The sequence below is a fragment of the Embiotoca jacksoni genome, unplaced genomic scaffold, assembly GCF_022577435.1.
Source record: "Embiotoca jacksoni isolate LCO1_2020_lvr unplaced genomic scaffold, fEmbJac1.0.p SCAF_39, whole genome shotgun sequence".
Classification (NCBI taxonomy): domain Eukaryota; kingdom Metazoa; phylum Chordata; class Actinopteri; family Embiotocidae; genus Embiotoca; species Embiotoca jacksoni.
In genome coordinates, this window is record NW_027185391.1 from 1,772,365 (window position 1) to 1,796,479 (window position 24,115).

General features: G+C 43.4%; 1 protein-coding gene across 1 annotated transcript; it reads right to left on the bottom strand.

Moving 5' to 3' along the window:
• Nucleotides 1-1,379: 1,379 nt before the first annotated feature.
• On the bottom strand, nt 1,380-22,249 carry tbx4 (T-box transcription factor 4). Its single transcript, XM_069166536.1, has 8 exons — nt 22,106-22,249; nt 21,704-21,798; nt 12,436-12,555; nt 8,909-9,056; nt 2,887-3,039; nt 2,577-2,665; nt 2,122-2,357; nt 1,380-2,035 (listed from the first exon to the last, which is right to left on the bottom strand). Exons 1-8 carry the CDS (start codon nt 22,247-22,249, stop codon nt 1,380-1,382), a joined length of 1,641 nt encoding a protein of 546 aa, XP_069022637.1.
• Nucleotides 22,250-24,115: the final 1,866 nt, after the last annotated feature.

Sequence of the window (24,115 nt, forward strand, 5' to 3'; positions counted from 1 at the left end):
GCGTGCTAGAGTCACGCAACAGGCTCCCGACCTGTGGAAAGTATCAGGATAAGAGCTGCTGTGCATACGAGGGCTGTGATGATAGGTGGTCGTGTGGAGCAGCGTTCACCTGGTGGAGCTGCTCTGTACATCCAGCGCAGGGAAAGACTGTCTGAGATAGCTTATTGGATATCTGTGCACGATGAATAAAACTGAACTCTATTCTAGCTAATATGCTCAATCTCACTTTCTTAATGCACTTTTATCATTTATCAAAATGTAGTGAATCTCATTTTGGCATGTGAATAATCAGGACTTTAAGGAGCTTGGCTTTAACATCAAACTCATCCTGTTCCATTTCAGGACTCGATTTATCGACATGTTTCTTATTGTCTGCAAATCCCATGAAAAGATCCGAAGCAACGATCCTTCACATGTTACCGTTAGCACAAATATGGCCGCTATTTTTTCTTCTCTTTATGAGTCACTTCTACATAAACCATCCAGCAGCCTGAAATACTCACCAACACACCAAAAATGTGTTTATTTGAGTCACCTCACAGCACACGGAGAGGTCTTTATGTGAGTTCATAACACACACAGTTTTGATGTTTGGTGTCCCTGCACTGAACCCTTCGCTCCCCACAGTGAGGCGCTGAGCTCTGCACCGGTTGGAGAAGGGAGCGCTGATTATATAAACCACAATAGTAGTAAATAGCAGCGTTCAGATGAGCCGTGTTGCAAACACACAGCTGTCTGTATGAAAGTTACTGAACCATTTATGAACACTAAACAATATTGCATATTTGGGTTCCCTTTTTTGCGATGCACATGTTGGTCAGGGAGCAGGGCGCCGGGGATCGGGGATGAAGAGGGGTGACGAAGTCAGGAGGTATTCAGAGATGCGTTTCGGGGTATTTTCATGGGCTTCACGGACTCTAATGTGGACTATTGTCAGACTCGTCCTTCTGCGTGAACAGATAAAAGCGTCAGTGCTCTGTTGTCCCTGGAAAGCAGTCGTGTATCTAAATGGAGCTGCACGGCCCTCAGAGGAAGCACTGCAGCTGATCGTTTTCCCTTATCTGTTATTCTTCGTCCTCCTGCTCCTCGTCTTCCTCATTGTTACTTCAGGTTAACACTTCTTACGCCCTTAAGCCTGATGAACTTCAAGTCAAACCCATGATTGGCATGAGAGTGTGAGGAAACCACCCTACTGGATCTGATCTCAGGCTTATAGTACATATGCTACATATCAGCGTAAGTAGAGAGGAGGTCCGTCCCCGGCCGCCACACTCAGTGTTGTATGGAGTAATGATTCAGGTACCGTTGCCGGGCGTTGGCAGCCCACTGTGAGATTTTGGAAACCTTGAATAACTTCAGACGTGCACGTTGGAACAAACTTAGCTGTCAGTCCAGTGACTTCCTGCGCTGCTCAGCCCCATTTGGTACTGGTAGGACGGATCCCGGATGGAGATGGTGCCTTGCGTGGAATAGGTTGAGAGATCTCTGTGAGGCCGGAGCGGTGACCCGGGCTTCTTGTGGTACAGAGGGGGATGGCCCGATCTGTCTCTGGATCCCGGAGCAGCTGGAGAGCACGATGAGGAGGACGACGAGGACGGGACGACGGACAGACCTCGCTGGACCGCAGCTGAGCTGTAAACCCCCATGTCGGCCTGCGGTCGCGACACCATGGACGACGTGGGGTGCGGCACCACGGGGGCGACCGTGGCGGAGTTGGTGAAGTGAGCGGTGAAGGGCTGGTACGGGACGCCCTCCACGCTGTAGCGGGGGTACGGCTGCATCGTGGCCCACATGTTGCAGTTCATCGAAGGGGAGCTGGTGAGGTCGTCTGCGTCCGCCGCCCCGGATCCAGACTCTGTTTCCATACTGCCGTACATACAAGCCTCTCTGGACGTGATCGCCTCGGTGCAGTACGGATGAGACAGCAAGGGTGACTCGTAGGAGGAAGGTGGACGGAAGTAGTGCTCCTCTGAGACCGCAGGCGACGTCTCCAGATACGGCCGCTTACATCCGAGCTCCAAGTGCCGGGCGTTATCTGGGAAGTGATACAGGTCACTGCAAAAGAGCACTTCCTGTCGTATTTGGTACGATCTGACTGCCGAACAGTAAACGGGAACATACCTCTGTGTTTGAAGCAGTGGTACAGAAGGTTGGTGTCTCTGCTCGGAGGGAAGTGGTTGGAGATGGGATCCTGGGAGTCCACGCTGGACAGAGGAACCCCCGTCTCATACTGATAGGAGGACAGGACCGGAGGGTGCCCCGTAAGAACTCCTGCTCCGAGTTTCCCCGCGAGGTGACCGTGTGAAGAAATGAGCCGCTGCCGCACCATGTTCTTTGAAATGACTGGATATTCTTTCCTGCACGAGCAGCAGCAACAGGACAGAGTCAGTTTCCATGCACACACTTCCCCGAACACAGTCTGTCAAAGAGGCGACGCGGGTTTTATGTCCAGACACAAAGAAACCTTCTGAAGATCTAATCTATATACAATACGTCAGGTTTACGAGTCTTTCAGTGTGCTAAATGGTTCTACGAGATCGGTTTTACTTTCCTGGGTCCTTCTCATGTAAACATACCCCTGTAGTCTCGAAACGCGCAGATCTCCTTCCTCACTGCCTCGAAATCCTTTGGCAAATGGATTGTTTTCTATCTTCAGCTGGGTGATCTGGGAAAATTACGTTTGATTAAAGATCTGTTTGGAATAAAAATAGGTGAAGAATCGCTGCCTGATGCTGTAGTTACATTCAATCAATCTATCACTAAAAACAGCCTTTAAACACTTGGTTAAACAGCATTTACCTCAACACAGGCTACTCAGAAACACTAAGTGAGTATCATCCTACTTTTTCTATATCTGTAGTGTGACTGTTGATGCAGCTGATGTACCTTGTGGTTTTGATAGGAGGTTACGGAGATGAAGGCCGTCTCATGAAAGACATGCGTGCAGTAGGCTGTGTTCTTGGACCCGAAGGCGTTGTTTTCGTCTGCTTTGACGATGTGGAGTCGCGGCTGGTACTTGTGCATCGAGTTCAAGATGATCTGGCAACGGGAAGAGCAGGCGACAAGTTTCATTTCAACCTCATCAAGCACAGCTACAGTGAAATGGTACATGGGCAATGAATAAATGATCTCAACTATTCCATGTTTTTCACCACTCTAGAGAAGGCAGCTGCACTTTTAAAGAGTAAATGTACAGAAAAATACTCAAGACAATAAGAAAATCTGCTGTAGCGAGTGCATGATGTGCCCTGGCACTCCTCCTGATAGAGTTCCTGCATGTCCATAGTATCCAGCCAGTGTTTCCATCTAACAGCAGGGCTGTGTTTCTAACTGGCCCCTTGTTCATTAGGTCCTAGAGTTATAGAATGTTGCAGCTGGACACGTTTCTCTTATTCTGGCATCCTTGCATACCTGCTCAGTTTAAAATGAATCAAACATTCTTTTAGTTTGTGTACAAGTGCTTAAATGGAGCAGCCCCAGCTTGTCTGTTGGACCTGTTGCAACCAGACTGGATATAAAAGAGTTCGTAGCTTCAGGTCTGTAAGATGGTTCCGATCCAGAAGTGTCTTCAGCTGCAATACCAGCGAGTGCCACTAGAGGTCGGCTCCAAAAAGCCTCCGGCTCCATAGACTCCCATTGAACTTCTCTCATCAAATCCAAAGTGAATAAAATGTGTCCATCAGTTATCTCGGTGTTGTTAGCTAAAGTCACTCCTTCTTATTAGTTTTCTGGAGGTCCATCTGAAAATAATCCCTCATTCATTAGAAAAGAAGATTCAAGAAGACCTGTTTTTGGGGGGCGTGTCTGTTTGATTGACAGGCCTGTGGTGCAGTCAGGTTACAGCTGTCGGTGGGCGGGACGTAGTATCGTCAGGTTTCCGATCGGATCGGTCAGATCCACCACTGGCTCCTCCCCCAGCTCGTCCAAATATGGTCACTTCCTGCTCCGAACCGCTCCGAACTAGCAAAGATGGTGACGGACAGAATCTGAACTGGAGGATTCATAACGTTCACAAACCAACGATGACATTACTGATGGATGATGACATCACTGATGGTTGCTGCTTGGCTGCAACCCTTCACCCATCATCGCTCCCTCAGGTCTTTGGCCCAGCAGTTCTCAGTGGTTCCTTCAGACCCAGATTGGACCATCAGGCCACCGTGTCTGCCGTCTCCAGCCTCCCCCTCCAGATCAGCTCGTCAACTTCACTACAGATTTCTCAAACTAGGCTGAAAACGTACATGTTCTCACAGTAATTTCCTCATCAGTTTGAATTCTACGTATCATCTTACTTCTTTTACTACTATCAGCAGCTTTTTTTATGACTATAAATCATGTGCAGTGTTTTTCACTTGGTATTGTTTCATTCCTTAACTGTCCTGTTGACCTGTTTGAATTCTGTCTCTTGTGTTTTGCAGCACTTTGCTCATCCCTTCATGTTTATAAATGTGTTATATAAAATATGACTTAACTTAATAAACCAGGATTTAAAGCAGCTCATGTCGGATCAGAAACAGAACTCCCAGGAGGTAAATAGATGCACCGTGTAAAAATCATGGCACGTGCTCGTGGACCACATCTGCAGTTTAAAGCTGCATTTATAACTGCACTTTCTTCAGGGACTCTGCAGAGGGAACGAGGTGTCACTCAATGGAAAACACAGCTGCTGCTAGTAAAATTCATAATGGCCACGAGTTAAGCTCACCCATAACCTATGCTTAAGCTTAAGATAATGAGCAAGCAGTGACAATAGGCAGCGTTATTGTCGATGCTTTCTAATTGGCCCACTGAAACACCCATAATTACTGTATCGCTTGCAGCTGTGTCTTTAATGCCGTGGGTGGTCCGTCCAGTGTGCGACACTGTCTCTTCCCAACGGATCTCAAGTGTGTCCCAGTTTCGTACACAGAACAGTGTGTACTGTATGCTATGGGCTGTCTCTGCCGTCACTGTATGACAAATGAATGCACTTCTTTATTTGTACTGACAGGAAGTGATGCGTGACCGGCGCCAACAGACGTCCACGAACCGGTTTCACCTGCGTCCAACGGTTCTGCAGCTGAGAGCAGCTCCTTCATTTCCTCACTGTGTGAAAGTAGCATCCATTAACAGCTCACTCTAAAACCAAGCATTAGTATTCAGTATTCAGTATTAACTGGTAGGTGAGGCCCAGGTGGAATCAATAACACCAGCGGTGACTCAGTGTGCATAACAGCAGGGCTTTGAAACACCTCAATGGAGGGAAGACCTCATTAATTGTATTAATTACACCTGTTCTTTTCCCCATTTGACATCGCAAACGTTTGCAATGAAAATGTCCGTAGTGCTAGTGCATAATAATTAATCATATGATAATATCAAACCTATGGGACTTTTACATATAAATAAATATTCGCTATATTCAAGCCAAATGAATTCACACGATGCTGAGTGAGCCTGTTGCCACCACATAAATCTGTATCTCACTTTAAATGTGGTGTCTGGTGAGACAGACGGAGCATACTGGGCATGCTCTGTAGGCAAAGAACGCGCAGCAGAGACTTTAGCTAACCTCCAGTTTAGCCCTAAGCTAATGTGAACGGGACAAAATGATTCAATCGAGCGGTTTCATCTAAACTTTCCAAATGTTATCAGACCGAGTGGATCCTACTGTGATGCCGAATCCAGTGATTTTGTGGCAGTTTGTGACGTTCAAAGCATGTAATTCATAAATTACACTACGGTGGAGTTAATAGCAGAAGCAACCATCAATCTGTAGTGATGTCATCGTTGGTTTGGAGCAGGAAGTGACCATATTTGGACGAGCTGGGGGAGGAGTCAGCGGTGGATCTGACCGATCTGATTGGAAACCTGACGATACTACGTCCCGCCCACCGATAGCTGTAACCTGACTGCACCACAGGCCTGTCAATCAAACAGACACGCCACCCAAAAACAGGTCTTCTTGAACCTTCTTTTCTAATGAATGAGGGATTATTTTCAGATGGACCTCCAGAAAACTAATAAGAAGGAGTGACTTTAGCTAACAACACCGAGATAACTGATGGACACATTTTATTCACTTTGGATTTGATGAGAGAAGTTGAATGGGAGTCTATGGAGCCGGAGGCTTTTTGGAGCCGACCTCTAGTGGCACTCGCTGGTATTGCAGCTGAAGACACTTCTGGATCGGAACCATTTTACAGACCTGAAGCTACGAGCTCTTTTATAAACAGTCTGTGGTGTGGTTTGTAATTTAGCTACTGTCACTGACACAAGGGGGCGACAAAAGTTCCACACTACAGGCTTAAGTAAAAAAAAAAAAAATGTCTTTGTAACATTTCATTTCTTGTTCCCAGATTTGTGCTGTACATTAATTTCTGCTGTAAATTTTAAACGATGAAAATTAGAGTACATTTCAGGCTGTGTAATATTCACGTCTCCCAGTGTCCAGGAATAACAGTCCTGAAATGTATGAAATCAATAAACATGTAAGCCTCACGTCAGACTCATCTGTCATAACACTGTTAGCGAACATGTAGCGTCATGCCTGTTACAGTTCTGCACATTTCCTGCTGAATTCCACGTTGAAACTGAACGTTTCGAGCACACAGGTGTTCGAATCAATTAAACCCGGGAACACTTGTTCTGGAGCGTTCGTCTCCATCACACCGGACGTGTCATCAGAGAGCTGCGTATCCGTGTAGCAGGGCGGCGTGTGCTGAGCGTGCCCGGTGTTTAGGTTGTTGGTGGCTGCAGGTTGGATCGGTGCCCAGCGAAGCATCAGCATCAGCAGCGCAGGGTCATCACTAGTCCAGCTCTGTCAGGGCCGATCAGCGTCAAGCTCTGCACCTCGGCTCCCCTCCTCATTTACCAGACACTCTCCCGAGGAGCCTTCTCCTCCGGGGGGCTCCCGAAGAGAGGCAAAGGTTGGGGAGGGCACGGGGAGCCGGGCGCAGGTTGAGCCCCTCGCTCACATGCTCCTGTTGCCGAGCAGGCTGGAGACAGAGATAAGCTATTGGCTGGTTCACCGGAGGCTCTCTGTTGACCTTTGTCTGCTCGGCTGTCTGGCTGCTGTCTGAGGGTGATACTGGAGACTCCTGGGTGACTGTCTGAATGTAGTGATCAGGGAAGCCTTCCTCTGATCACCGAGGAGCTAAAGACAGCATCTGCTTTCATCTCCACAGATATAAAACCACGCAGACGTGGTTACTAGCTTTGACTGATACGTGCTTGCGATGAGTCCTGACAGTAGAGTCCTGGGGAATTATTTTTTTATTTGCAAAACTCCTCCGGATACGAACGTCGGTCTCGGACAAATCTGTAAAACCGCAGATTACAACCGATGACAACATTTTAAAAATCGTTCTCCTTACATGGCGACCAGCTTTATGTCAGTGAAAGATGGTAGTTACGGCAGAAACATGGCAGCGTTCAGGTTGGATAGTTCAAACGCTGACTGTGGTTGCTTGTCAGTTGAAACTCTATCTTGTCCTTCTGCATGTTGGCAGACATCATGATGTCCAGTGTGGACATCATCCCCTGGTGTACCGGGCTGGATGGTGATAGTGTGTGAAGGCTCAGTGGTAGGACAGCAGTAATGATGGCTGCTCTTTGCAATGAAACCACTGCTACCATCTGTTTGCTATCAGAATAAAAGCAGGTAGCCCGTACTGGTGATGCTGAGCAGGTCCGCTGTCAGACAGGATGTCGGTGGGTGTGGGATTACGTGCAATATGGAGGAGAGTGACTGAATGATAGCGTGGACTATGCACACAACACATTTTAAACATGGAGACGCCGTCACCCTTTAAATCCTCTAATCAGGTCACAGACTTGCATTTGAAGTTACGTCATCTCATGAATTCCCACACTGGGAACGTGTCTGTGTTTGTTTGTGATGAACACACAGGACCTAAAAAAGAGTAACTTTTACACATAATTAGCAGAGAATGAGACGCTGCACACCTCCTGGTCCGGGCGTCATCGGGGCCCCGGCTAGCCTCTACCTCGCTCTGTCCTCATTACTCGCCCTTATCACTGGCCAGGCACTCAACTCAATCTGACAGCAGGCCCCGCCACTGATCTGAGAGGTTATGAACCTAATGAGCCCGCCCATTGATGGGATGGCTTCAGACAAGCTATCCCAGAGTCCCCCTGGGGAGCGCTGCCACAGTCACACTCTTCACCTCCCTCCTCTTCCTTCCCCTCCGTTCTCTCCCTCGTCTTCACTCCTTCACCATCTTGCAGCCTCCTATCAGGATCCCGCCTGAGAAAAACAGCCTCATCATCTGCTCATAATGCTCGCAGATCTATCGGCCAGATACTCCACATCAGATGAATGTTTCACACACGGTTACTTCTCGCTGCAACGTTTGTGACGTTGGCTGAGATTTCTGTCACAACAGAGATCTCTCAAGTGTGTAGATTTCAGCAGGATATCAGGGTGTTAGATGTTAAACTGCAGCCTGATACAAACCTGATGATGTGCTTCAGCTCTCTGGTATTCAGTAGGCTGCTGTGTGAACTCTTATAATACATCATTAACACGTAGAATTCACATTAAACTTTCGACTAATTTCATCTTGGATAGGACTTTAGTCTGTTTCTTGACTGTGAACAGTTTTGTTTTTTTAAACCGTTGGACTTCATGTTGATAACGTTTAGGAAAATGTTACTTTATTGTTTTTACCACAGTGATTTTCTTTCGTTCATGAATCCTATGGTGGATAAAAGTCACCACATGTATTGCAGAGAACTTGTGGATGCAGCAACTCGTTCCAGTTCATCATTTCAGACGGTTCAACGTTTGATTTGCAAATTCATGGGAGCACTGTTTTATAGATGAATCCATCGGAACCAGAAGCACGATGATGCCGTTAGTAGAACCCTTTCTTTAAAGATCTAATGTTGTCTGCAGGTTACTCACATGTCCGAAAGGGTCCAGGTGATTGTTTGTCAGCTTCAGCTTCTGAAACGACACCAGCTGTCTCATCCAGTGAGCTCCTGTGGCCGGCGAATCAGGGTGCACGTAGAGTCTGCCTGGCATCGCTGGCTCCGCCTTCCCAGCCACCATCCTGAAAACAGGCGGAGGGAGACGTGAGGAAGCAAACTGAGACGGGAAAAAAGATTCAAAATTGAGCGATGTATGTTCTTAGTGTTTCAGAGAATATGCCGGCCTCCTTCACCATAATGCAGCCACTGCTTTCAACCCTCACAGTCTAAAATCCCTCAGACTGAGACGCGCTGCTCTCTGCTAAAACATCACTGCAAATTAGGCGACTCTCAGGTGTCGCTGAGGAACACCAGAACCCAGCGACTGCAGGCCGAGCCACCAGATCAGAAACAAATGGCTGTGAAGTGACTGGTGTGCTGGAGATTTTACATTCTTGTTGCAGCCTCGGTGGGAAGGCAGCGCCAGCTCTCATGTCGCACTGATGGATGGAGGACTGCGATGTCGTCGCCTGCAGATACAGGGTCAGCTGGGGATCACAGGCTTTTTTCTTTTCCCTTCGTGCATTTTGTCGGTGCCCTGCAGGAAGGAGCTGCTGCCGACGATGATCTGATGTAACAGTTAACTATCACATCAGCCTCATATTCTGCTCTTTTACAATCTCTGAAACAAGTCAAATAAACAGTCGATGAGAAAATACTTGGGAAGATTAGTTTTACCGTGATTTTGTGTGGCAGGTGTGATTTTTTGCTTCTTTTGGGATTAAATGTGGATTTCGGAGGACTTTAGTAAATGCTGTGCATCTTTGGTGAAAAGAGGGTATGATTGTTATCTGAGGAGGATATTATTTATGCAGTACAGGCATGACTGAAGCAGCATGTACACATAATGACGCTCCATCCCTCTCATGGAGTCGAAGGGAGCCAAAAACCTGTGAGGTGGTTTGAACCTGTTTACAGGCTGTGGCTGAAAACACCTGTTCAGGAACTGAAGAGCAAAAATGGGAAAGTTGTGTCCTTATGTCACACAGAATGAACTGAAATCATGAAAATCGTTAAACAAGACTTTGACACGGTCCCTGTACAGACGGCTGCCATGTTACATTTCTACCTTACTGTATGTAATAAAGCAGAATAGTGCATGCTCGACTAATCTGCATTTAATGAAAGCACCAACACACCGACATGCAGTGAAGCTGCTGGTAATCCAGCCGTGTTCATGGGATGTGTTCAGAGTCGGTGCCGATCAGAGGAGACGTACCGGAGTCCTCCAACCTGAACTAATACACAGCTCGTTGGTCCCTCCATCTGATGCGGCCCACAGGAGTGCAGCGGTGCTTCCAGTCGGAGACACGACGGTAAGACGACCCGGTTCAGGGAAGGATCGTTTGGAGCAGAGCTCTGGCTTTCTTATTGGTCTCCCATCTTAACATCCAGTTTAGGGTTGCAACAGCGTGATTTTTCACCATATGATAACTTTTTTAGAAGATATCATGGTGTTTAATTGTTATTATTATTATTATTATTATTATTATTATTATTATTATTATTATTATTATCATCAGTTAAATAGTTTGAAGTGCCGTTAGAAGCTCTAAATGATTATTTAAAATCTCGGAAGGGATGTTTGAGGAGTTTCCTCCTTTGGAGAAACTCTGCGTCCACATTTTCATGCTAGCTGGGAATCCGTCCTCGAGGACAACCTCATGTTTATTTTTAAGATGTCCAAAGTTATCCCACGTTGTTTTTAATCCTTTTTTCAGGGTGCGTATGGTGACATTATCAGTTTCGTTTTCTCACCCACTGTTGAGTCTGACAGGTAGCCGAGCAGGAAAGTAGTCGCAATGTGCAGGTGAACGTCTCCGTTCGTAGCATTTTATTTTTTGATACCAGTAATAAGCACTTGTGCACAGTATGATAACCATGTATTTTAATACCACTGTGTACCGTGATACTGAGATACTGCTGCAACCCTGGTCCAGAGTTTAAAGCATGTTGTAGAGTTTGCGATATTGATGTTTTTGTCTGGCAATAAAGGCTGAGAAGCACCACCAGGTTCACACAGGGGTCAGATCCAAACCCTCCATGAGTCCACGATCACCACACAGCTTTTCATTTGAATCCATTCTGGAGCTGAAGCTGAAGAAGAATTGGATTCAGAAATTTCTGAGGATATTTGTCAGTCAGATTGTACGTAGATCGCGTCGGTCTAAAGCGAGATCGACCAAATTTAGTCTAAATGTCCGACCGACCTGTGATTGTCGTAGAACAGCAGCAGCTCTTAGCAGACGTTGGACAACGGAGTATACAGAGTGCAGAGTATTTCAATTCTTTTCTGACACGACAGGAGAACATTCACAAAACATACGAACGTCACAGCTCTGGTTACGCTCCTGGCTCGGAGAGTCAGAGATTTTCTCCAACTTTGTTTATGAATTAAATATCTGATGATGCAGAAGATGACCAGAGGACAAAAATCATGATGCTGGATCAGGCTGAGCCCACAAAGTTGTGGGTCAGATATACAGAACATTTATTTCATTCATTTTATGTTTGTACCTTTGTTGTCCTTCCATGTCATTTTTCATTGTTTTTCATAACTTTAAATAAAAACTGCAGGTTCTCTTCATTTCCCCTGATTCTGTTGCGTCGCTTTCTTTAAAAGCATTTTTATCACACAGCTCATGTATGTTCACCTTTGTTCTCGTAACTAAACAATAATTGTGTTTTTTTTGTGTGTACACTAATGAATCCAAACAGCAGCACGAGTACAGGTCTGTTTAATCACGTTAGCTAACATTAGCCACCACAGGGAGGCTGCAGCTCAGACGGTAGAGTGGGTTGCACACTAATCACAAGGTTGCTGGTTCAATCCCAGCTCCTCCTGTCCACATGCCTAAGTGTCCTTGAGCAAGACACTGAATCCTGAAAGTGCTCCCGATGGAGAACCGTCGGTGTGTTGTAAGTCGCTTTGGATGAAAGCATCAGCTAAATGAAAACTGAAATGTAACATACTACTGATCATTCTAATACTGAAACAGTCAAATCTGAGTTTATTGTATGTTATTGCTGACAAATTCAACTTATCATAAAAAATAATTCATATTTTTTTAACTCTTTCAATGTCGGTGACTTTTGTAGCTTTTCTTTCACAACTGTCCGTTTATTTTCTGAGTTAAACTACAGTTTGTATTCAGAAATATCCTTTGGCGGCGGAATATTTCGGTGTTTGTTCACGTTGTGTTGATGCATCATTCAACTCCTGCGTTACTGTGCAGCATTGTTGCCGTATTAGCATTTTCCCCAGCATGCCTTAGTTATTTCTTCATAATTTTTGACAATAAAGCAACCGCATTAAATCTATACGATGGGTAGAAATGATATTTACTTTTGCTAAAACATTAGGAAATTTCAATGAAGTAATAGTGATACATCAAATAGGGTTATGATTGAAAACCATACAGCTGATTTGAACCTGCTGCTCTCGTGTCCCTGCGAACTCACCACTTGTTGTCACAGAACTTGTAGCGGTGGTCGTCAGCTGGAACGACGTCGATCAGCAGGATGTATTTGGTTTTGGGGTTCATCCCGGTCACCTTCACCTTGTAGCTGGGAAACATCCGCCTGTCGAAGAGGGTCGAGGAAAACCGTCAGTGTTCTCGTTTACTCTTGAACAATCGGAAATATTCCCCGAAGAACCGACCTCAGATCAGTTCATCTTTGAGAGTCGTCTGTCAATCTTATTCTGAACCAGTGATTAGGAAGAAGGATGTCCTCTAAACTTGTATCACTTCATGATAAGAAAACATCTTAAGGCTGTTTAATAACTCCTTGCATGTGCAGGACGAGTGTGTCGTCACAGTGAAGAGGATCAGCTGGTTCAATGTCAGCGCCTGCAGCTCTGCGATGTTCTTCATGGTGCCATGAAGGTCACGGGACTGAGATGTGAGCTGGGTGAGAAGCTGCCGTCTCCAAAACCTGAAATAAACCTCAGTCAAACATGAAGTGGAGGAAACCTCCGTCTGCCCAGATAACCGTCGGACAAACCTCTTCTTATCGCTGAGATCTCACGTGTCCCGGCCTGGTAATGATTTGTCTCCTTTGCAGGCATTTATTCGGGGAGAGCACTGAAATCTTCTCATACTCGTGAGACGCCATAAAAAGTATGGGAACACTCTCCATCTTTCATCTTTTAAATACCTCGGCACTAAAAGACCGAATATGCTAATATAGCAGTGGAGGCTATAAAACAGATGAAGGGAGCTACCTTTCCTGACCTCTTCTGGGAAACCCAAAACATTTTCATCCCATCTGCGTCGAAGCAAATTTCGCAAAGGGCTCGGCGCCCCCTTATAAAGCCCTAAGTGGTTTTTAATGGCAACCCAGGTCGGACAACAGTTTAGACAGCCGGCTCGTCGTTGCTTAAGAGGCTACGGTCAAAAAGGCCTGCAGTGTATCTGCGGCTGCTGCCGTGGCAACGCATTCAAACACCGGATGACACGCGTGACAGCCGCGCATGCTTTTCAGGGGGGACGGCGAAGCATCGAAACCACGATCTTCATGCTCGCTGGTCAGATTGGTGCGAATGCCCTTCTTCAAAGGCTCACAGTGCCGATCATGTTACTGTAAATACTCCGTCACGTAAGGCAGCGGGAGTGGAGGGGGATTGAGGGCAGGTAATTTAAATCTCTCTCCCAGGCTTCAAATCCAATCAGGAGGAGAGATCAGTCCCGCTATCATCCTCACTGAAAGACGGCTTAATCTTCGAGGAACATTCAAAACAGACCTGTGCTCATCTCTGGCTCCACTCACACCACAGAGCAGCAGATGGAGGCCTGTGTCAACATGTGGTCCTCCCATTTCTATGAGATGGTCATAACCACCTAATGGAGGACTCTGCTGCTGTCCTTCAGCTGTGGAAATGACTCTGCCCCGCCGGAGGGCTAAAACTCAGACAGTCCAACACAAACCATCAACATCAACATAACTTATTCAACACTTTTCAAAATCAGAGTTCAAAAATGCTAAAACTGCATCAAATTGTACAAACAGGGTACAGATTGGTCTTTTTTTAAGGCTCAATCACAGATGGCCTCCTTTCACACCTCTGCACGTCTGTCCACGTGGACTCAGTGGCACCGTCACCGATTCCACCGGCAGAAACATGGGAGGCCCAACCCGTCAACAGCCCAACAGAACCGCACGGCATCGACGATGTACAGAGCAACCCGACCCGGCGCCACAATGAACACGATGACGAAAGTAAACACAAGTACGGTATTAATCACTAGAGTTAATTAGTTTGTCTTCACAAGAAATTAATAAAATAATTTGAACCAGAGTCAAGAGTTCTACCAGGAAAGCTTCATGTGGTAACTTTCAGAAGTACTTATTGGCAGACATATTAAAATATTAAACATTGAAATATTATCATATTAAAATATGATTTTGGTTCCAAGATTAAAGGAGTACACTTCAAAATTTGACACAATTTATTTCCAACTAATTTATATTTCTCCAAAAGTTTACACTTTGAAAACACATGTCATTTTTTCAGCGATGAACCAGAACCTTGAAGACATTTATTTTATCATTCAGTTACTTTTTTGAATAAAATAAAACATATTTTGTAAAACTGATCATAATATACAAAAATACAAAATAACAGATTTTTACCCACAATTCCAACAGGTGAAGCGTTTTTACGTGAATTTAAAAAGTATATCTGGGGTTTAAACATTTTTGAATACATTCCGACTTTAGTTTTACTACACAGATAAAGTAATAAAACCGTAACACTGTACGGTGAATGTTTTCATCATGATTTTATAATTATGGAGTTTATTTATCTCAATTAAGATTAACATTAAGATTATATTATAGACTATTTATCTAGACTATTTTGTCTGAAGGACACTGAGGCCTTCGATATCCGCCTACCTGACTGCACTATACTATATTGTATCTTTATTTGAACCAATACATCACGATTGGCTCCGCCCAACAAGTGGCCCCGCCCACGTAGCGGAACCCAAGTCAAAATCTGAGTTCATTTGTTGTAAACTGTGTTTCATCAAATTTCTTCCATTTTTTTTTTTTTTAATGTGTCAAGTAATTAAAAGATAACGTCTGATCTGGTCATAATATTCCATCACATGAGAACTGCAAACAGCATCATTATCAGTTCATTGTTCTGTGTATAAAATGTCAGAGAGGATGGAATAAAATACATATTAACATATTCATGAGTCGCAGCAGGTGCAGATCTTCATTGGAGACGCAAATATTTAAACGAAAACTTTGAAAGCTGAAGAGGAGTTCAATGTGAACAGCAGTTTAAAAAAAAGGTACAAATATTGAGTTTATATATTATTTATTTATTTATAGTCATCTTATTGGAGAAGCTGGTTTCAGGGAATTTACATTTGCTTAAAAATGACTTCATAACTCAATTGTTGAAAATGAATTTTCAGTGAATCGAATAATTAAGAACTACTGATCACTCTAAAGTGCTGGTTGGTTTGGGGACTGAACATTAACAGGCGTTTGAGATTTGAATAAAAAAATCACTCCAGTAAAAATAGTGAGAGACTTATAACATGAACTGAACTTCTTGTTCTTTGGAAAATTAGAAGCTCAATCAATGAGTGAGAGGAATGAGATGATTATAGATGATGAAGTTAAATCCATACATGAATACCTTTACTGTCTCTGTGTATCTGCAATCCTGCTGCACATACATGAGATGAAACATGGTCTGACTTAGTGTTCCACACATGACGCATGTATTAAAACACATGCAGCTCAGGACCTGTGCTTGTCCGGGAGGCACACACACACACACACACACACACACACACACACACACACACACACACACACACACACACACACACACACACACACACATACATACGGTGGTGTGACTAAGTGGGAGAGTTTAAGAGGAGCATGAGAAATGGAAGTGGCCGAGTGTGTGTATGATATCAGTGTCAGGGTGTGTGTGTGTGTGTGTGTGTGTGTGTGTGTGTGTGTGTGTGTGTGTGTGTGTTTCTGTGCCCAGCCAGCTGTTTCTCTTAACAATCCCACATGTTTAGGCCCTGCAGTGATCCATTCCCTCTCTGGGAATCTCCAGTACCACGGCAAGATCAAAAGAAGTGCTGAGGGTGGGGTGGGGTGTGGGGGGGAGTGTGTGTGTGTGGGGGGGGGGGGGGATGATGAAGCGCTAGTAGACCTAGTAGACTCGGGCCCAGTGTGGGCGCCGGGTTCCTCTTATCAACCCGCCGCTGCTCTCTTGACGGGCTGTGTACAAAGAGGGAGAGTGAGGGAAGAGCTGCTTTGAAGAGGGAGGATTACCACGCTCACCATAACAAGTCGTCCAGGCTCGGCTAGGTGCTGCCGAACCGGACCGGACCGGTTTCATCTTAGAGTGTTGGGGACGTGTGGGCCCCCCGGGTGTCCTGCATCTGTCCTTCTTCCTCTGCCACCTCTACACTCACCAACCTCACATGTTCAAACTTCTTTCAGCCAGATATAAATGTGTGTATATTTAGTGAAAGTCCACTACAGCAAAACGTGAGATAGCCACGCTTTGGGCTGTGTAGGCGTGAAAGTTACACATTTTGAAAGCGTGAAACTTAGGCGCACGTAAATGTCATGTGACCAGGATCCCGCAACAGAGGTTTTGAGACCAAGTACGAAGGACATTTTCGGCCGGTATTAGGAGGAAGGACGGCCAGCTTGGTGGCATCGGTCACAGACTGCAGGATGAGGAAGTTCGAATCCAGGAGGGGACAATATTTTTCTTGAGTTGTTTATTGTTTCCTAACCCCGACCATGTGCTTATTTTCTAACCCCAACCGCGATGTGTTTTAGCTAAAACTTTCATTTTCCTGTAACTCACACATCAGTAGTTTCATTTTTGGCCACTACGGGAAAATGTGTAACTTTCACGCCCAGACAGCACAAAGCGTAGCTATCTCACGTTTCGCTGTAGTGGACCGATGTGTCTATTTCATGCTTTGCCGTGATACTGGGTTGATATATATATATATATATAGAAAATATATATATATTTTCTTTTTCGACACTTTCAGTAAATTGAAAAATTTGGTCCAATCATCTGCAATCCCTCATCTGCAATACTTTTATTCAACTCAGATTTTTGTTGCTCTATTTACAATGACAAATATTTCCACCACTTTCTCTTTCAGTTCCTTTTTCTGACCACTGTGCACAGAAAATGAACCATTATATCGCTGGTGTTCATTGTATCATTAAAAAACATTTAACGGGTGATTTTGATGAGTGATGTTCCAGACATTCACAGCTGCAGATATCCCACAAAATTATAGAGATTTTAAGTATGATCATCTTAATCATGGTATTATTAGCTTTATTAATCTGTTTTGACAAAACATAAAATTTAACTGTGCACTTGTACTCCACAAATACTCCTTTTTTAAAACTGCCAAATCTTGATTTTGCTTGGTCTGGAAGATTTCAGCTCTGTTCTAATAGTTTTATTATGTGAAAGAAAGATCACCTCATTTATCATCACGGATTTGTTGGTGCTCATCGGTTCCAGTCTGTTAGAAGCCTGTTTGATAGGACTTTTAATGTTGTGTTTTTTTAAATAATCTTTCTATCTGAATACTTTTGCAGTTGTCAGAAAACACGTTCTAAATTTTCTGCAAAATGTTTCAGATGATAGCATTTTGACATTTTGACATGAGAAGTCCGTTTCAACCTTCACGCTCGCAGGCTTCCTGCTCACATCACGGCTCTACTTTGTATTCGCTCATGACCTTTGACCTTTCAGTTCCATACAGAGCAGCATGGACACTCACCATCTTCTATCACACATGTGCCTCTCCCCCTGCATCACCTCCCTCCCTCTTTATTTTCTGTTTCCTCTCTGCTTCGAGGTCTGATTTTACAGCCATGGTGTGTTCTCACATTGATCTGCTCTACAGAGGAATTCAACATGTTATCTGCAGGTGTGATTCACAGCCGCGTGTCTGGGAGATCAATTTAAAGCCAAGATCAGGAGGAGGATAGAAACAAATTCTAGTTCACTTTTATTTTAGCTTTCCAGTTTATTTGTAATTGCAGTGGAGTTTTCACTCTTAAATCCTCATCAGCTGTTCTTGGAATGCAGTGAATATAAATTATTGAAATTACACAATCTTAAAAAGAAAAAATCTGCTCTGTCATTAATCTCCAGAGAGTCTGGGGAACCTCGGTAGCCCAGTGGTGGAAGCGCATCCAGCTGCATATTACGCCTCTCTCCCTCCCCACGTCTCCTGTCTCTTTACACAGAGTCTCAGACGAAGCCAAAACATGAGCTTTAAAGAAGAAGCCTGACCCAGTTTTGTTAAAGGATCACAAAATGATCTTACTTTTCAATCTGACTTCAGAAGTGTTATTCCAATCCCATGTCTCAATAATGGAGCTGGTGATGTGATCTGGATTGAAGTGAACACTGGTCAGACATACAGAGTTAAGTCCAAGGTGGAAGCAGCTCTCTCTGCTGTCTACATATATATATGTCTCTCTCTCTCTCTCTCTCTCTGTATATATATATATATATATATATATATATATATATATATATATATATATATATATATATACATATAGATATATAAACTGCCTATGTTTTGTGTTATGCAGAAAAAAAGGGTTAAAACACAGTGAGACAATAAAATAGGGCGCATAATGAACCTACAGTGTATCTATGACATCCTGAAAAAAAGAATTAAAGATCTGTTGTTGTATGAATTCAGATTTCCATTTATTTTATGAGGTGGAGGGGAAATATAAACACTGTAAAAATGTCCAAATGCTCATTTCATCATTTTCACTCGCAGAAAAAATGCTTGTGTTTGGAAAAAATTTAAAAAACAAAATAGAAACTGATACGTCTGTGGCTCGCACCTGTTTCAGCTCCTGTTATTAATGTGCTGATATGATGTGTGAACCTGGCATAACTTAAAATCTCACATATCTTAATGCTTTGTATTCATCGCTCACTTAGCTGCCTTTAAAAAATAAAGTTGAGAGACTTCTAGCATTAATAAGGACAAAGTAAATCCACATAGCATACATGCTCTGAATGCACAACAACAGAACAGCTCTTTTTTTTTGTATTGTTGTTGCTCGGTTGTATAGAAATCATCACACTGCTGCAGTTCGTTAGAAAACATTTCAACACTGATCCCACCCTGCGGCAACGCTTCTGGATGTATTGATTTAATCTTGTAAGAATAGAGTCGTTCAAAGCTGCAGACGATCCTGTCATCATCGTCCGGAGTGGAAATGGATTTTGTCATCAGCTGCTAAAGAAGGAATTAGAATTTTGAGAAGAGAGATGTTCTCCTCTGTCACGCTACCTGATTAATAATGTAATCCAAACACAGCAAATCAGTGACTTGCTTTGATTTATTTAATACCAGTAGCTGGTTTCCATTGTTAAAAAGTTCCGTTTAAACTGGTGCATTTTGAGTTGGGACGGCTCCTTTTATAAGAGATAAACTGTTAAAGTAAATATGTGAAAAAGAAAAAGAAAAGACTGTACGTTGTATTCAGTGCTGATTAGCAAATGTTAGCACGCTAAGATAGGATGGAGAACATTGGCATGAATATAAAGCATTAACGTGTGAGCTAAACAGGCCTTCTGCTCCGAGGCTGCAGACTCTCCGTCCTGTTTTAAGTCAAACTGAAGACTATGGCTCGTGTTTGTTTTCCATATATTTGACTTCTTATCAGGCAGAACTGAAGCTTGTTTATTGTCATATTGCATTTCATAGCTTGGTTTCAAAGATCTCTGGGTTATATTCCTCCTGTTTGTCTGCACGGGTTTGAAACTTATCAAATTAAATGATCTGCCTCTGATTAGACGAATCTGTCACTGTGGTGCTGGTGATGTCAATCAAGCAGATACTGTGTTTCAGAAATCACACATCTGGGCCGGCTTCTCAGTATTTGATGCATTTCCTCGTCTCATCTCAGATAAAACATAATGGTGTTTGACCGGTCGACTACAACATGCTCTTTTCTACAATAACCACATATCGTCTGGCCTGATGACACAGCGAGCAGCTCTACATGCACTATTCATAACATGCTTGAATAATTCAGTCGGGTGTTGATTTCATTTTCAAAGCTGTTGCTCCTGAAGGATGGAAGCACTTTTCCAGTGGTCTACAGCATGTCTGCTGCAGGTAAAACCCGGGCAGGTTCCCCTGCACAGCTGCACAGCCCTTCAAAGGGCTTTAAGGATTCAGAGCCCACTTTATCAGCTGGACAAGGGAAAACCCATCTCCGCTGCTTATGCGGCATTAAGGAAAAAATGTGGTGACCTTTTACATTTTTTACAGGAAAAAAAACATGAGGAATGAGAGGCGGAGGTTGATTTGAGAGTGTACTCATTCTCTGGTTAATGTCCAAAGGCCTCACTATCTAATCCTCAGGTCGCATTAAATCCAACAAGCCGAGCAGTCATTTGTGTTTTCAATTATGTCGTCACTGCGGCAGAAACTTTCTGTCTCTTCCTGAAACACCAACTTAGAACCGCTATATGTTTCTATTAGCTGCCTAAACAGATGCTCGCACAAAGGCATGATACTCATTATGTGTCATGAATCCATCACTTCAATATCACTTTTTCTGCAATTTTCCACAAACCGGGCATTTTTTGTGCCGGAGAATGCGAGGAGCTTTTAATATATTACGTGACTAAAAACATACGCAACATTTTCCAAGTTTCTGTTGACATCTTGGTGAGAATCCAGCGAAACTGTTTTCTTTCAGGAGAGACTTATTTAAGCCACTACATCGCCGGTTATGATTCATAAACTCTCGTATTAATGCTGTAATGCAGCACAGACCTGCTGATTCATCACCAACTGTTGGAGAAGGTCACAGTAACAATTTCTTGTTCTGTACTTCTTCTTCAACTCCATTTCATGTCATTCATTGTACTTTTCACTCCACTACATTAATCTGGCTATAATTACTATTAACATGTGAAAGTTTTTCACACAAAACATTATGTCAAATTACAAAATGACAGGTTATTAAAAAAATAAACTACTCACCCAAACCAGTCTCACGGCAAAGCGTGAAATAGTCCACTACAGCAAAAAATGAAGTAGCCTTGCTTTGGGCTGTCTAGGCGTGAAAGTTACACATTTTGAAAGCGTGAAACTTACACGCATGTAAATGTCATTTACATGCGTGTCATATTTTCGGTTTTCTAACCCCAACCACGTGTTTTAGCTATACGTTTCATTTTCCTCTAAATCACGTGGCTCTACACATGCAGTAGGTTTTATTTTCGCCAACTACAGGAAAATGTGTAACTTTCCCACCAAGACAGCACACAGCGTGTCTATTTCACGTTTTCCTGTAGTGGACTGGCGTGTCTATTTCACGCTTTGCCGTGATACCGGGTTGAGTCTACAACACTTAAAAGACTTCAACTGAGCTCTACTTTGACCCGCAGCAACATTAACACGCTCCTTACATTTTAATACATTAAAAGTAAAAAAAAAAAAAAGCTATAATACAGGATCCTTAATGATAAAAAATTAATTCAATTTCTCTTAACTTGCAAAACATGAATTATTGGTGGTGCATTGGAGACAATGTTTAAATTAATAATAAGAGCACTGATCCATTTTGAACCTGAAAATAACGGATGATTTTCCCACCTTCAGGTCCGGGCCGCTCTGTGATTGGTGGAAGGAGTGTTTGTAGCGTTACTGACCTCCCTGCTTTAGTGATGATCATCTCAGTGCCGGCCTCATGGAACTTCTTCCACAGCTCCCTCTCATGAAGAACCACTTTAATGTTCTCGATGTTCTGAAAGCACCAAAAGCACCGTTATTCTCAACACAATTCAAACCATCAAATACAAAGGAAGGTTAAAATATTTGCACACGACCACATTATGTGTTAGATTATGAAATCCACCCCAGTTTTTATTAACAAAGCATTCAAAAAATTTGTGATATACAATTCATGAAAAGCTGTTTGTACTGACTGCACTTTAAACTTTGGGCCTAGATTTTTAATTCAAACATCATCCCATTTAATAAGGTGTTTGCTGTGTAAAAGCCCTGCGTGATTGAACAGTGTACAAACTGCAGCCGCGGCCGGCCTGCTGTACCTGCTCAGGCTCACTGGAGCTGGGGGCGCTGGGAGCCGTGGACAGGTCCGGTCGTGACTGGTCTGGAAGCAGATCCGTTTCCCCGCCGCTCTGGACCCGGCTCATGCGTTCATCCGTCACAGCTGAAGCCTTCTCCTGCAGCATCTCTGCAGGATTAGAAACATACTCAGCTGTCAGGCTCCTCAGTGTGGATCAGTGAAAGCAGAGCGAGGCGGCCGCCGTGCCGCCAAGCTGGCATGTGACACTTTTCAGATATAAGGTTGACTCTGGAGTCGACAGTCAGACCGTTCCCAGACCGAATATACCTGCTGCCATCAGGAGACTGCTGTATGTGTGTCATTTCCAGTGACTGTGAGGTGCTGCTGGTGTCAGGCTGCTATGAACTGAGACTGCAGTCAAACCTTCATCTAATTTCATTTTACCAGCAATCTCTGCATTTTTTTTTCTTCATTTTTTTATTTATTGATGTTATTTAATAATCTTTTCAGATCTATCTCCTCTCTGGATCTGCAGATTTAACTCGGAACTACTTTGTATTTAATATCTCCCAAAATATAGTTATCTTAAACTCAAATTAAAGCTCCGCTAAATTGACCGTTGTCTTATTACATTTCCCTCCTGACTGATTCTGCTGCCTCTTTTTTTTAAATTTTGAGACATGCGTGCAGCAAACAGTCACATCACAGCCTCTGTTTAATGTAAATGTAAGTGCTGCAAAGATAAAATGTTGGTGTTGCAGCCATAATCTCATACATTTTCAAAAGGCTATGAAATGTAAAAAGAAATCTCTAATATTTGATATTTAGTTGCAGTATGTTAAAAACCTTGAATTGCATAACCAACCAGAAGAATACAAAAATGTCTGAATGTCAAAAGTAGACATAAAAAGCCGGTAAATAATTTATTTCTGGGATCAGCAGTTCGCTCCTCTACGAAGAACCGCGACATTTGTTTGGATTGGACTCGGGTCCACGGACGCACCAGTTGCTGTTGTTGGTCTTTCTATGTTTTGGTTCTTTTTCCTGTATTTCTGAGTCTCTTGAGTCTCTGAGGTGGACTCGGCTCCGTTCTCCACTCTGGAGAACATTTATTTTGTTGTCTGTGGCAATCGATACACAACTTTTGTGTTTACTCCTCCTGTTGTTGTCCCTTTTTTTTTTTTTCCTGCCTTATTATTATTTTTATTTCACTCCCCGACCGAGTTGGATTTATTTCCTCCTCCGTGTTGATTTTGTTTATGTCGGCAGTTCACTGTACAAAGTACGAGTCATATTGAGTGGTTTGTTATTGGATGTAGAAAAACTGACTGAAGAGGAAAAATACAGTGAAAATGTTCAGATGGTGTGACTGAGGAACAAGCTTCAAATACTGCTGTTTCCTGATACATCAGTCAAGTACTCAGAGATTCAAACAATATAAAATCATCATTCAGATTTCAGCAATTTTACACATAAACACAATACAAGTTTACTATTTAGGCTTAAACTGTTTAATGGTGAGATAAAATGATTTCATTAAATATTCAGTTATTCTTCATTAGTTTGGCCCATATCAGGCCAAAAGGTCAAACACTCTTTCACCCCTTGATTTTTCCCATTATGCAATGGGGCAAACATTTTTCTATCTATTGAAGGTCACGTAATCCTCCAATGATCGTCTCGTGTGAACCTCGGCCCATTTCAGACTTAGAAGTCTTCAGCTCCATGACAGTCAGTCAGCAAGTCAAAAGCTCCGGTTTTATTTCAGATTTGTGGATGAGACTCAAAGCCTCAGCAGCAAATCACGCTGACGTACAGAGCGGTGACTGGAGCTGCAGTGAAAACGCAGCCGAGAGGGCAGAGAGTGCATGAAACATGGTAAACCGGAGCAGCAAATCTTTACTCAGATATGAAACATGGGGAAGCATTAGAGCTGTTAACAGGAGAGGACCAAAGCCAATGAAAAAATTCAGTTAAATACGGTGATTATACATGAATATATATTTATTATGTTGACAACTATATGTCTCCC

Bases quoted from the DNA above. Each gene is read 5' to 3' on its own strand.
- tbx4 (XM_069166536.1), bottom strand. From the start codon at position 22,249: ATGCTGCAGGAGAAGGCTTCAGCTGTGACGGATGAACGCATGAGCCGG. The intron at 2,666-2,886 runs GTACATCAGCTG...TAATTTTCCCAG, and splicing joins CCTCCTATCAAAACCACAAG to ATCACCCAGCTGAAGATAGA. The intron at 2,358-2,576 runs GTATGTTTACAT...CTGCTCGTGCAG, and splicing joins CGCGTTTCGAGACTACAGGG to GAAAGAATATCCAGTCATTT.